General features: G+C 41.2%; 1 protein-coding gene across 8 annotated transcripts in view; it reads left to right on the top strand.

Moving 5' to 3' along the window:
• The window catches only part of DOK5 (docking protein 5), a 40499-nt gene that overhangs the window by 25352 nt on the left and 1123 nt on the right, over positions 1–14024 (top strand). Inside the window, exons 3-8 of one of the 8 annotated variants that reach the window (XM_065032481.1) lie at positions 4011–4125; positions 4226–4345; positions 5112–5301; positions 6408–6543; positions 11257–11319; positions 11522–11642. In XM_065032481.1, the coding sequence (XP_064888553.1) occupies positions 4011–4125; positions 4226–4345; positions 5112–5301; positions 6408–6543; positions 11257–11319; positions 11522–11642 (745 nt within the window). Of the gene's footprint in view, positions 1–4010; positions 4126–4204; positions 4346–5111; positions 5302–6407; positions 6544–11256; positions 11320–11521; positions 11643–14024 lie in introns of all 8 variants that reach the window. The other 7 variants (XM_065032483.1, XM_065032482.1, XM_065032479.1 and 4 more) reach the window with 7 other exon arrangements.

Raw genomic sequence — 14024 nt, 5'->3', positions numbered from 1 at the left:
CTTTCAAGCAGTCAATCCAGCACAAATAACGCAGGAGCTGCCAAATGTTGTAGCTAGCATTTCTCCAAATATAAATACCCTTTTTTCTTCCTCAGTTCAGAGCTGAAACAGGAGCTACAAGGGGGTTGACGATCGGTGAAATTAATGACAACAATACTATTGATTTCAGTGTTTCAAGATATCACCCAAGGGGTGAAATTGCCTGCAATTTTATTTGGCCAGGCTGTGAGCCAGGGCTCTTGGAATGTGTTTTCGGTTCGTGGTTGTTGTGCTTTGCAGTGCAGTCACTCTGCATTCACACAGGGCACAAGGTGATGCCTGGAAGCACCTGATGTATTCTGGCTCCCTGCTCCCAGCATACAACACTCAGAGGTAGAGGCAATGTGACGAGGAAGGGGCTTAGGGTAGAGCTTTATAAACACATTAAAAAAATCATCATATAATTATTTGTTCATGTTCACCCCACCTCTGTATCACTTTTTCCTTCTTCCCTTCCCTGTACACCCACTTGCAGACCCAGGGGAAAACCCACCAGTCCAAGTTGCCCTTACACGAATACCCAGGGCAGTGGCACACTCGTGTGCATTATCTTTGTCCTCTGCTCTTATGTTGAATGAGGGAGAATTTTCACTTAGAGAGATGAATTAACTGCTGGCTGATAATCCAGAAAAGCAAAATAGACCACTGTGAATACTGTGAAGGTAAAAGATAAGAGATAAATAATGTCTTGGATAATCTGCATTGTCTTCTTCATAACAGAGTATGCTTAGAGGGAGTACAGTAATAAAAAGCAAACACAGGAGAAGGCATATTCAAATGAAAATTTTTTCTCTTCAGAAGGATGAACTTTGGGATTTCAAGTATGAGCTGATTCTTTTAAAATCTCTATTGGAATATATTACTCTGAATTTGAGATTACAAAGAAGTACTTTACTGCAGTAACTAACTGGCTTTTGAGAGGAATTTATGATAAGAAAGAAAAACTTGCTGCTATTCTCAGCTCAAAAACAATGATTCTGTTAAATTCATGCCTTTTTTGTATTGTTTCTAAAAGTGAATGCAGGAGTTGCGAGTGGTCTTATGTGGTCAAGTCACCCAGCCACCATGCTTCTCAGAACTCATTGAAATGACCAGCTGCTTCTCATGTGAAGTCCTAGACTGGATGGAGACCACAGGTACCTGAGATATTGGCAGGAGCAACTCTCAGTCCCCGTGGCTGGGTTCAGAGATGAAGCAGTCCTGGAGCTGTGATGTGGATATGACACAAAAGCAAGTGTGCAAGGCTGGAGGCCTTTGGGTGGATTGGGGTGAGCTGGAGGTTGGAGTGTGGAGACTGGAAAGCACAGGATGTCTCTAGTAGTACAGAAATGAGAGGAAATGGGTGATGGATATTCTGCTAGGGATGCAGAGACTGCAGGAGCTCATGCAGGGAGGCTGGACAGTAGTTGCAGCTTGCAGCCCTGATGTGAATAAAACATGACAACTTTCAGTGTAAAGTGTGGTCTTAAGGATTTTGGGAGTGATGAAGGTAAGATTTACAAGGTTGGGGTCGTACTAAAGGAATCGGGGATCGGAAATGTCTCTCCTTCAGTGTAGGCAGACAAAGCAAATGTTTTCATCTTGTCCTTCTCACGTTCCCAGCAGTGTTATGAACATCGGCTTCCATCTGGCCTGGAGGTGCATAACTCGGTCTGCACGCAGGGTTATTAGTGATACTGTTTGGGTTGGTTGGGTGCTTTTTCCTTCCCAGCCCTGTGCAGTAGTGAGCAGCCTTTGCCTCGCTTTCTGGGATGTTGGTGTCTCCCTCCCAGCACGTGCTTCCCATCACCTGAGGCTGACGGGGACATGGGCAGCAGGTGACCAGATGGTACTTCCGAGCCTCCGAACTGCTGGAAGCGCTTTTGGCTCCCGAGCCAGCATGGAAAGACAGCAAGCTGCTCCCTGACCTGTATAAACCTTCCGTGATCTCACTGAGCCCTGTCACAGCATCCCCAGGGTTCATCACACTAGAGACTATTACTGTGATACCCAGCAGTAGGAGTGTGACAGGCCTGATTTTAAGAAATAAGCTTTCGATTAGGGAAAAAATCTTAGATAGCTAAATGTTTCATTACCAAAATATATGGCTACATTCTGTTTCTGCTAACTTTTGTATTCATAGGTACAAAACTTCATTAGCATGTTCATTTGCAGAAAATGTAAATGTGCTCAGTATAAATGACAGGCTGGCTGCTGTCCTGAATGAAAACTCTAGCTCCTTTTTTCCTTTTGCATTTGAATCCCTGCTTGGTGTATGAGGAAAATATATGAGACTTGAACTTGGCAGCTGGCAATTTGTGCTTGACCTGTCATGTGCTGGGCATGATGGGAATAGTTTATGACAGATTTGCCATATTTAACAATGAGTTTGTCGGTGCTGGTTAGCACTGGGGGATGTCAGGATTTCCTGGAAAAGTAAAAAATGCTCATGCAAAATTAAGCACAGTCAGGAAGTCTCAGTTTTGACACTTCTTAAAATCTTGAACCTGGAGGCTATAAAAACCTGAGTTTAAATTTGGCAGCTAAGCAAGAAGGTTTAGTGTGTTCCCCATGGGATGTTCCTTTCATTATTTCCTTCTGCTACTGCTCCTCGAGTGATTTTTTTTTTTCTGGACGTTGGATGTGTTGCTTATTTTTATTTTGGGGTGACATTGTCCACCAGCTGCTCTTTGTTCCTTCCATTCACAGTAAAATTACATTTTCAGGGGTCTTACTTGAAAACATGATTTTGGCTGTCTGTCCTCCCTGCTGAGAGGGGATGGGTAATAAAGGCTCTCCAAGAAGAAAGTGCTTTAGTATGGGGTCCAGAAAGATGCAGTGGAGCTGGTGAACTGAAGATGCTCCAGAGGGAAGGGCTTTGTTGCTGGACCTTGCAACACTGATAACTCTTTCTGCTTCCTGAATCTTATCTGTAAGACAATTGCTGCATTTCTTTGTTTAGAGCTGATGCATTTTGAAATGAGACTATTCCATAGGGCTAATGAGACCAAAGTAATGAAGTTTTTAGGTTGTACAGCTTTGGGAACATTTCTGTTAAATTCCTTTTTTCCCCTCCCTTCAATACCTGCCATGTAAAGGAACTGGTGAAATGTTTCCTAATAATGAATATTTAAATATAACTTCCTGATTCCTTGTCTGGGTGTTAGCCTGCACTTTAAAAGGAATTTAAATTATGAACAATTCCTCCTCAGTCAAATTTAGGAGACTTACTTATGGTTGTGAGGGTGAAAAGTGAATGTTAGAAATACGAAGCAACTGCACTACATATTTATTAAAGCTGTATAGAAGGTAACAGATTTATATGGGGTTTTTTTTGGTGTGAAAGCTATTTTTCCAATAAATTTTTGGCAACCAAGCAACAGAAATCTGTGTTTCCAAGCCTGTGAATCTTTAAAGCTAAAAAGCTTTTTAATAACTAATACTTTGATTTATTTTTTTTTGAAGTGGACCATTCTAACAAATCCTTAACTTTCCATTAAAACATAATTTAGAGAGCAGCTCTTCACCGTTCTTACAGTTTTGTCCTCCATGATGAAATGAAAGCTGTACTGGAACAGGACTTGCTCCTCCAAATGGGCGAATCCTTTAGATTTTTATCTTCACATCTCTTTTTGCTTCTGCTACGTCAGGTTGGTCCTTCTCATGTCCTTTACATAAATATTTCTAAAACTGGAGTGAGCTTTGATTCTACCTACCTCATTGCAAAAATCCTGTTCAGCTTGTGTTGCACTGAAGCTCACATACAAACAAGGGAGAACTGGAGGATGTGGCTCCTTCATCATCCAGGGTCTAGAGTTGATTGTCTATGGTGATTCATGTCAAGGCTGCGTTTCTTTCAGAAAATCTTAGGCATCTTCATACTCTCCTTTTCTCTGTCCTTTGCAACGTAATTCTTTTCTCTCCTTCTCCAGTCAATAATGGATATATAGCTTTCAAGCTCCTAATTAAGACTCCGAATTGCGCTTTTTCAGGTCACAGAGCTCAATAATGTGAAGAATATATTGCGACTGCCAAAGAGCACAAAGAAGCATGCTGTTGGGATTTACTTTAATGATGCCACCTCCAAAACCTTTGCTTGTGAATCAGGTGGGTAAAATGGCAAAGCACATTAGAAAACATAAGAGCATTAATTGTGAAATCATAAATGTATTATACCTACACACAGATTTTCTGGGCATTTATACAGAACTTGAGGCAGATGAGTGGTGCAAGGTGCTGCAGATGGAATGTCTTGGAACACGAATTAATGACATTAGCCTTGGGGAGCCTGACTTGTTGGCATCTGGAGTAGAGAGAGAGCAGAACGGTAGGTACAGAAATGTTGGCCTTTTAAATCTTTAATTGCATTATTTTAAAGTCTTTTGGACTATGCATATGAATATCAGAAATAAATTGATGCAAACCTGTTTTTTCCAAGCCCTCCTTCCTGTTTTTTGTGGGCTTTTTTTAGTTTGCTCAAGGGTTGTTTCGGCTTTTTGTTTTTTTTTTTTTTTTCCTTCCAATTACTATCAGACAGAATAAGGAAGGTAATTAGATTTATTTTGGAATAGCACTTTTCTTTCTCAAACAAGTTAGTTACTCTTGGAGATGGGAACTATCTTTTTTGTGTGTTTTCTTGCACAATATCTGTACAACAGTTTCAGTTTGTGACTGAGGCTCTTTGGCAACACTGTAAAGCAAATAATAAACAGTAGTAATTGCATGCAAAACCTCAGCCCATGGCTACATCACTTTTCTATGCAAATTAACTAATTACATACACGAAAGCAATTGCAATGTATTTATTCATGTACTCAATTTTATTGATGGTTTGCAAATATCAGGATTAAGATGGTGCAGTTCTCTTTGGTATCTGAATACACACACAAATGTTTGATGTCCTCTGAGTGCAGCGTTCTAACTGCCCCAAACATGGAGTTTATTGAGTTATTCGATGGAATTGAGTCTTTCTTCTTGCATTGTTTGAAGTGGAAATAAGATCTTGTAATTGATTTGGAAAATACAAAATTCCTTTAATGACTTGTACATTTAATGGGCAGGGATTTTAGACTAACCTTTTGTTTTTCTCCCAGAGAGATTCAATGTGTATTTGATGCCATCCCCTAATTTAGATGTGCATGGGGAATGTACCTTGCAGATAACAGTTGAGAATATCTGTCTATGGGACATCCAGAATCCCAGAGTAAAACTCATCTCTTGGCCATTAAGTGCCCTCCGACGCTACGGGCGGGACCCATCTTGGTTCACGTTTGAAGCGGGGAGGTAGGTGTGTGTTTCCTGGTTGACAGCATTGGGTATTTCTATATAGGATTGGTTTTAAATAATGCATTATATGAACCAGAGAACGGGGTGAACAGATCTGGGAAGAAGGGGTGAACATCATTTCAGAATTTGTACAACGTGGGCCTTTGAGCACCGGGTTATGGATTCTATTCTATACTCAGAGAAGTGGAGTTTGAAGTTGAGAACAGTGAGTACAAATTTGTTTCCCAAAAGCAAACTAAGAGCAGGGATTCCCATTTGCCATGGATTATATTCCTGTTTTCTGTCTATTTGTCAAATGGATTTATAAGAAATTTGAATGCAATTCCTTGTTTTAGAGATGTTGTTCTGTATTGCTTCCTGCAGCTCAGTCTTAATGAGCTGAAGTCTTTGTGTGACTGGAGCTGGAGCACTTGTTTGTTGAATTAAACTATCAAATCCCTTCTAAGGGATATGGATGCATTATTTTAGATAAGCACATTAAAGAATTACAATAGTAAAAGAGAAAGAGGTCACACATTTAATTTATCTGGAAACAGAAGAGGCATTTAAATGTCCATCCTCCATATTACTGCAGAATTTAGTCCTTGCAGTGTGGGGGGTGGTGGTGAAGAATACGTTTTTATTAAGCTGATCATGCGTTATTTGTGGCAGGACACTGCAATTGGGATGCTGAGGATATGTGTTTGTTTTTTCAAGTGGAAGATAAAACTGTGAAACTCACTACAGGAAGTGTTAAAAGTCTGAAAGGGGAAGACAAATTAATCCTACCTGGCACAGATTCTAAATAGAGCCTAAATATTAAAAATCTCTGTCTTGTGCATAAACTCTCTAGAGTTTAAGCACTTGTGATAGATCAGGGGTGCTTAGCTGAGTCCCTGTTTGGTGCGAGTGATACAAATATGGGCAAAAATAGATTGGATCAGGGCTGGTAAAATCCATACATAAAGACTTTTAGATAACTTTGTTCTATGTTTCAACAACCTCTGTATTCTTACTGCTTGTGCGATAGTGCTTTTAGAGCAGCACGGTAAAGTTTTGCTTGCTCAGGGTGATGTGTAAGCTCAACTCTCACACTTAGATCCCTACTGTTGTTGCTTTGGCAGGATGTGTGACACAGGAGAAGGACTATTCATCTTTCAGACCAGAGATGGGGAAGCAATCTATCAAAAGGTTCACTCGGCTGCTTTGGCCATAGCAGAACAACACGAGCGCTTGTTGCAGAGTGTGAAAACTTCAATGGTACGGCTGTTATGCTTGGTATTTCGCACCGGGCACCACTAAACAACCTGTTTCTTCAATGTGATGTTGAAGTTTTGATTCACAGATAGTAAGCGGTTTGATTATTATTGCTTTTAATAAATTCTGCTTGGTTTTAATAATTAGGTCAGTATATATAACTGGGGTTGCTTTTCAAGAATCCAAACGAAAAGGAAACTTATGGTCCTTGTTTTTTGTGTTTGCAAAGCTACCAATAAGTGCAAATTAATACAGAGATAAGCTCCTGTCAGTGCACGTTCCCATCAGGTTCCTTTGATTAATCAGCATCATGAGTTTGTTTGGAAGCATTTTTCATCCATCTATTTGCAAAATGTTGTGGCTCATGCTCAGTTTTCCATTTGCTAATTGATGCCTACGCTCTCAAGGATGATTTGGAAAGAGTCATATGGTTCAGATTAAGCTATGGGGGAGGACTAGATGTTTGTCTGATCTCTCAGTGGATGTCTGTTTTCCACAAGTGCTTTCTGTGTCTAGAGCTTCTTCTTTAGGAAGAGCTTTGATGCTTTGCTTGCTTTCTTTCAAAAAAGTTTGAACTAACAGGTGAACTCTGCAGCCAGGTGTTCCGGTATTTTTTCCTTTCCCATTAATGTATAATCTAACACCAACTTTACAGGTTTTGACTCTTGTTTAAAACAAAAAAACTTTACAGTTAGCAAAGGGAGTATTTGTTCAAAAATATTAGTAGTTATCTAAGTTGATAGATAATGTAGATGTAGATAATACAAGTACTCATCAGTAACTAAATTAAACAGATTAAAATTAACCTAGGCTAAGTCAGCATAACTAGTTGACATTTGTAGCCCACCAAGATCAGAAATGATTGAGTAACCTGCTGAGAACACGACTTCATTTTCAAAAAACAGAGAAGTTCAGTTGCAATAGTGAACAGGCTTACAGGCAAGTTAATATTTGGTGGCTTTACATTTATGAAACAGCATCTTTAATAGATGAAGCCCGATGCTGTGCTGCAAAATTTCCATCTTACTAGTGCCAATAGACTCAACAGATGCACAGTTGCTATAGATTTCAATAGAGAGCAGCTGCACAACCTCTAAAAGCGTTTTTCGTAAACATTGTGTCCAAGCACAACCCCCAAATCCGATTTTATAGTCCTTAGAGTGCTAAGTGTGGGATAAGAACATATTCCAGGTGAACTGAAATTCTTGTAATATAGTAGTAGAATATAATTGTTTCGGATGGTCCATATGCCTCTGAATACAAGTTTCCCAAGTCTGTCATAGAAACAATGCCTTGTTCCAAAATAATCAGTAAGTCTTGATGGCTTCTCTGGAATTCAAGGATAGTCAGTTTAGAAGTCTGGGCAGAGGATCATTATAGCAGTATAGAACCCAAGTGGCTTGTTTTGCTGATTACAAAATATTTGTAACGTACATATTTGTTTGGATTGATTAATTTCCCTGGTATTTTTCTGCTACTTTTGAACCCTTGAACAAAGTATCCATTTTAGATGTCAATATTGTTTCTGTCACCAAGAATTATTTACCCTGTGTGAATTTTCTTATTAGTGAAGCTTAAGCTATTATTCACAGGAGGAGTAAAGAAAAGTAGAAAGTAGGAGATACTGATGGTGAGAAATTAAGTCTACAGTGAATGTCTTCTGTTTGCTCCTGTAAGTCTGACCACTGCTAGGTCAGTGGTGGGATTATCCAAGACCGAGGGGATATTAAGTCACTGGGGAGCTCCTGGATCTTATGCAAAGGAAAAAAAAGAAAAGGAACGGCTGATGCTGATAGAGTGAAATAAAGCTGCCAAGTACCGTTGAAAACGTGGGCTATAATGTGTCTGTCACCTCCCTAGCAGTCACTCTCTTTATACTGCAATATGTTGGTTCAGTTTGTGACTGTAACTGGCTCTGGCTCTTGAGATGCATGTGGAAAATTGGTGCGGTAGAGGTTCCTCAGCTGGGACCCTCACCCTGACACTTTCTGTTAATGTTTTGTTGCTTTCTGGGAAGGTCTGAGCAAGAACACAGAGTCTGTGATGCTTTCACAACTGGGTTTCATTTATTTTCCTTTTCAGCTAATTCAAAGTTCTCTCCCTTTACTCTTCTAAAGGGAAGAAAGAGCTGGCTTTGCCTAGCGATGCATGAAGCCATTCTGGTCATTTGATAACTCGTCTTATTCAGCTGTTTCACTCTGGCGTTGCCAGACAATGGAAAGAAAATATCTATTCAAGTTATATTTTCATGAGTATTTGGCTGCCATGAAACCTGACAGGAGCAGTGCAGTGACTTGACTGCTGTCATTTATGCGTGCTCTCCATTCAGGTTGCTTTAAAAAAGACATTGCAACTTGACATCTCACTAAAGCAATAATGGCAAACTTCCCAGTTTTGACAGCTAAAACTCAGTGCTTCATAGAAAAGTATTATCAGCCACTTTATCAGCAGCCATCCCTGGCTCTTCTTCCCCTCTCAGCAACTCAAGAGTGCGCTTTGCACCAGATTCATCTCATGTGCAAGTGCATCTGTCCAGGCTGGAGCTTGCTAATTATCTCTGTCCATTTGCACAGACATTCACAATTAAGAGTGGAAATGGTGCCCACTACCTTTTGAAATAACAGAAGAATATCGAGTATTAGTGTAAAATGGATACTAGGCAAAATGGAAGCAATATGTTACTACCCTTTTATTTCTGAAGTTGTTTGCTTTTATCATTAGTTTATAATTATTTAGTTTTGTTGTAATAAATTTAGCAAATGTTACTTAAGCAATTATCATTCTAATAGATTTTGATTTGATTACATGAATTTGCTTCACTAGGCAGAAACTCCCCCTCAAAGCCCCAGTGAGTGCAATCTATTTCCAACTGGGGATCCCAAGATGAAGGTTTATCTAGTGCAAGTTGTTTTGCAAGATCTATGAAAATTGCAGTGTCTGTCATGAGGAAACCAACTGAGCCTAACAAATCTTAAATCATCCCTGCTCAGGGAGCTGTGTTTGAGCTGCTCTGAGGATCCTGATCTTAGGTTTCCACATTCTCCCTCTCCCCTAGGCAGAAGAGGACAGGAGGCCACGAATTATGTGCCTTCTAGTTAACCAATTATTTGTTGTATTAATGATACGTGGAGTCAGATGTCCCGCCTGGTGCTCTGCTCGCAGCCTTTGCTCTTGCCTGACCCAGCATATCAATCCTGCCTGGTTTTGCCCTGTTTAAGGTGCTGGCTGCTTCTGCAGCATAAAGCCAAGTCATCAGCAAGTTATTCCTACTCTTTCTGTTGCCACAGAGATACAGTAGGTTAATTGTGAGAACGAAACCAATCATCATTAAAGCTGCTTTTGCTCGCGGTCCAAGGTGTTTTGGTGAAGCGCTGTGTATTCAGGACATAACATATTAATTCTTATCTCCAGCTGTAGGTTTTTAAATGTTTTCCCCTGGTGATGGAGTTCAGGAGGGGCACCCTTACTGGCCATTTTCTGTGTCTTTATCTACTTCTCCTCTAGCTGTGTCTGTTTTTTTCTCCCAAGATAGTCTATTGCTTTTTTCTACCCATCATGACATCCAAACTGTTGCTCAAACTGCCTTATCTTGCTGTCCAACTCACCAAAAAATGGAACCACCAAAAAAAAGTATCTCCAGCTAGGAAATGCGAGCCTCCCAACACTCTGCTGATTTTTGTTCCCAGTAAGAGATTCATCATTGTTTGTTTCCATGGTGCTGAGATGTGTGTGGTGACACTGCAAAGGGTGTCGGGGCTTTAGTAAAGGAGCTGTAATAAATACAACGTAGGTGGAACCTTCGTAGTGCAGTGATTCACATCCAGCTGACATGGAGGTGGGTGTTGTAAAAGCGAGAGTTTGGTTTTGACTTACCATCACATCACAGGCACAGTGTCCACTGTACAGAAAGGAATTTGAAGTTAGATGACACCTCTAAATGCTTGGAAATGGGCCTCTTTGGATACAGCCGGCACTCACCTATCTTCTGTGCTTGCATTGCCTGTTTTTGCTCCAAAATGTACTGATCTTCTTGCAAAATGTTCTTTTACCTCAGATTTTGTGAAACTAAGATATATAAGCTTACTCTTTCATAAAAAGCTATCTTTATAAATTAGAAAAGTCAAGTGCAGTCTCGGTATGTTTGGACTGGTGTTTTCCTGACCTTTGAGAGGAGAATTTTAGATGTACTGTGTTAGCTGATGATAATTCCAATTATTTTTATCAGCTTGTAAATATATCTTATTAAATCCGTGGAAGGAAATGTCTTAGTTCTCATCTATTTTTGTGCTAAGTGTAACTAACGAGAGGCTGTGACTATGTAAGAAAATGTAGCTGAAGGCCCTGTATGGAGGAGGACATGTGAGATGGTGCTTCCAGCAATGCCCTGTAGCCCACGTGCTGTCCTTTCTACAGAACTGGACGTGCTGTTCATTCAAGGAACTTAGCTGAAAGATGCAGTTATCTCCTGTGCTGAGCTCCTGTACCATCCAGCTGGCATGTTTTTTAGCTGTCAGAGATGGGAGATGAAGAGAAAATACTTCAAAACTAACAAGAACAACTTATCCTCACCCATGTGAAACATCTCCAGTCAGGTCCTCAATGTGTTCAGCTTTGCGAAGGTTCTTGTGTAGCTGGGCAGACCCTCTGATGGCTTTTTTGAAGGGCGAGCATAGTGGCACTCTCTGATCTTCCACTGATCCTCGGTTTCTGTTTCAGCTGCTTGAGCTCAAGCTCCCCTCAGGGGAAGCAGTGCTAGCCCAGGCCCAGGCGAGCACCAAGGTGAGCTTTGGTGTGCAGCTTTGGTGGCATCCTAACCCGAGCGTGTGTGCCACGGAGACTAACCCTGGAGTCAGCCATCGCTGCTCATGTGGGCAGATGGAGGGAGGGAGAGGCCATGCTGGCTATTTCATGGGAAGTTCTTGCAGCCGGTGTTTGCGCGATTCTTAGACTGTCTCCTTCACACCAATTTACTGCTTTGCAGCTTCAGATGAAGATGAGCGAGCGCGCCGTGTCCCTCAGCACCATGGTGCCCTTGCCCCGCAGTGCCTACTGGCAGCACATCACGCGACAGCACAGCACCGGCCAGCTCTACGCTCTGCAAGGTAAGGGTGGAAAGAGTCAATGCACAAATCCCATCACGACATTGTTGAATCATTTCAGCATCTGTTCATCTCACTGAAAGCCGATATTCTGTCTGAGCTGGTTGTCTGATGTAGAGAAAGGCACATCCTACCTTAAGACGGATAACTGGCCAAAGGGGTTGTCATTGTGAGGTGCTCTTCTTCCCATTGTCCTTCATTTGACAGGTTTTCTGACCATTTTTACAGGGTGGGCGGTTATCAAAGTTGCCAATTCCTTTCTACTACCAAACTCTTTTAATGGCACCTGATTTTTTGCCAGACTTATAAACATTTAGCTCCCCTCTCCTTTGTATATCTGTCTCATACTAAGAATGATGGGGTCTTCACTATTCATTTTGTGTACTTGCTAACATTCAACCAAAACAACTGCATCCTCAAAACCAGCTGGTTTAGGGAAAGTAAAAGGAAATAACCATGATAAGTAGTTCTAGAAAACTGTTGCTTGAACAGCTGCAGTGCTGCTGCCGTGCATTGCGATGAGGCCTGAAGATGAGCAGATGTCTTCTCTAAATCCCTTCTCTTTTGTTAGCCCAAGGGACACCACAGGTCAGTCTCTTCCTGCCTGACAACCTCCCTGTGCTGCTCCCCAAGGAGATCTCTGCACCCACTTGTCTCTCTGTGGTCACCAAGGGACATCTAGTGGTTACTGAGGATGGGGAGATGGAACTTGCAGAGGGGATGGCTGATGGGCTTTGCAGCAGTGCTGCCATGAACCATCTCTGCCCATGAGCTTCCCAGCATTTCGACACTGAACTTGTCTTCTGTGGAAGCTGCAGCACCTGACGTGCCCAGTTGTTGCTTTGTGCTGGTTTCCCCAGCGGCAGCTCTGGTGTAGGAGCTGCAGGTGCTTCGTACCTCTGAGGAGCTGATCCAAAATTGGCATCTTGTAGTCATGCATGTTTTTAGAGTTTTCTTTTTTTTTTTTTTTTAAAAAAAAGCCCATTTATATTTCAAAGCACACTCTTCCACTCTAAGCTGCATGGATTGACCAAGTGGTTGTACAGAAGTTGGTATTGATGAATTGTGAAGTCAGGATCATGGCATTGCTCAAAAAAGTCAGCAGAAAACAAGCTGAACACTTAATTAGAAGAGGGGCAGACTAGAGTATTGAGCGGATGGAGCCAAAACCTGACATAATTTTGTTCTCACAACGTACAGAACAAAGACAGATTGATTAAACATTTGGATGATAAAGCTGGACTAAAGCAGCTTCCGTTCTCTGGGGGGGCATTAGAAGGTGGAGCTCAGCTTGGCCATCAGGACATGGGCTATTTCTCTGTCATCCCAGAAGGTCAGGGCTGCTGTGTGCTGCTCTTGGTGCCTTATCCTGCTGCAAAAAAAAACCCCACAGATAAACCTGTGTTTAGCAGAAAACTTCAGGAGCTAGCAGGGGTTTCTACTGCTGCCATGAGATATCAGAAATCACCAGACAGATATTTTAAAACATACCAGTTTGGAAAACTTTTAGAGTCTCCTCTTTGTTTGTTTGTTTCTTTTTTTTCTTCCTCTCAGATACTAGGAATTTCTCAAGGAGTAATAAGTGATAGAAATTTAGTTTACTTTTGTTAATAAAGCAAGAGATTGTAGAGGTTAACACCTCCACAACATGAAACATCACAAACTGTGATTAAAAATTACGACTGCTGGCAGCCCTGACATATATAGCTATATCCCCTTCTGGTCCTCAACAAGTTTTTCAGCAAATCATACTTTTTCCTTTTTCCCTTTTTCAACACTAGAGGGGGCAGGCAGCACGTAAAAAGCTTCAGCAAAGCCCAGCAAATGTTTCAGAGGAGAAATTAATAATAAAGCAGCACTTACATGCCTGTTCAAATTTGTTCAATAAATTAGGGCATGGGAAGATGACCTGCTGGTGGCAGCCTGTGGCACATGAGAACAAGGCTGCTCGCAGCACTCTGACACAATCAGTAGGTTTGGCTTACTGTGCCTTGCTAGTGAGTCCTTTATTAAAACGATAATTCAGCACTGAGTTGACACAAGATAAATAGATTGTACGGGTACAAACCACTTGTATATTTAGAAGAATAGCCTGCTTGTTAAACTGGAAAAAAAAAAAGGTTCCTAGGAGATTGTTGTCATGAGAATGGGGTAAAAGTCTTTGAAAAATAAGCTGGCCATGCAGCCAGCACTGTAATTAGGAAAGACACTGAGGCCCTTGTCTCATTCATCAGTCAGGGCTACTACTTCAGTGGTACTCCAGGAACCTCTAATTAGATTAGGTTGCCAAAATCTTGAAGTGCTTCAATTACTACTGGGAAAACAAATATGAAATAATTCATAGAATCACAGAATGTCCTGAGTTGGAAGGGACCCACAAGGATC

The sequence above is a fragment of the Columba livia genome, chromosome 16, assembly GCF_036013475.1.
Source record: "Columba livia isolate bColLiv1 breed racing homer chromosome 16, bColLiv1.pat.W.v2, whole genome shotgun sequence".
In the NCBI taxonomy this organism is placed as follows: domain Eukaryota; kingdom Metazoa; phylum Chordata; class Aves; order Columbiformes; family Columbidae; genus Columba; species Columba livia.
The sequence above is the reverse complement of the archived record's forward strand: the minus strand, read 5'-3'. Positions and strand labels throughout refer to the sequence as shown.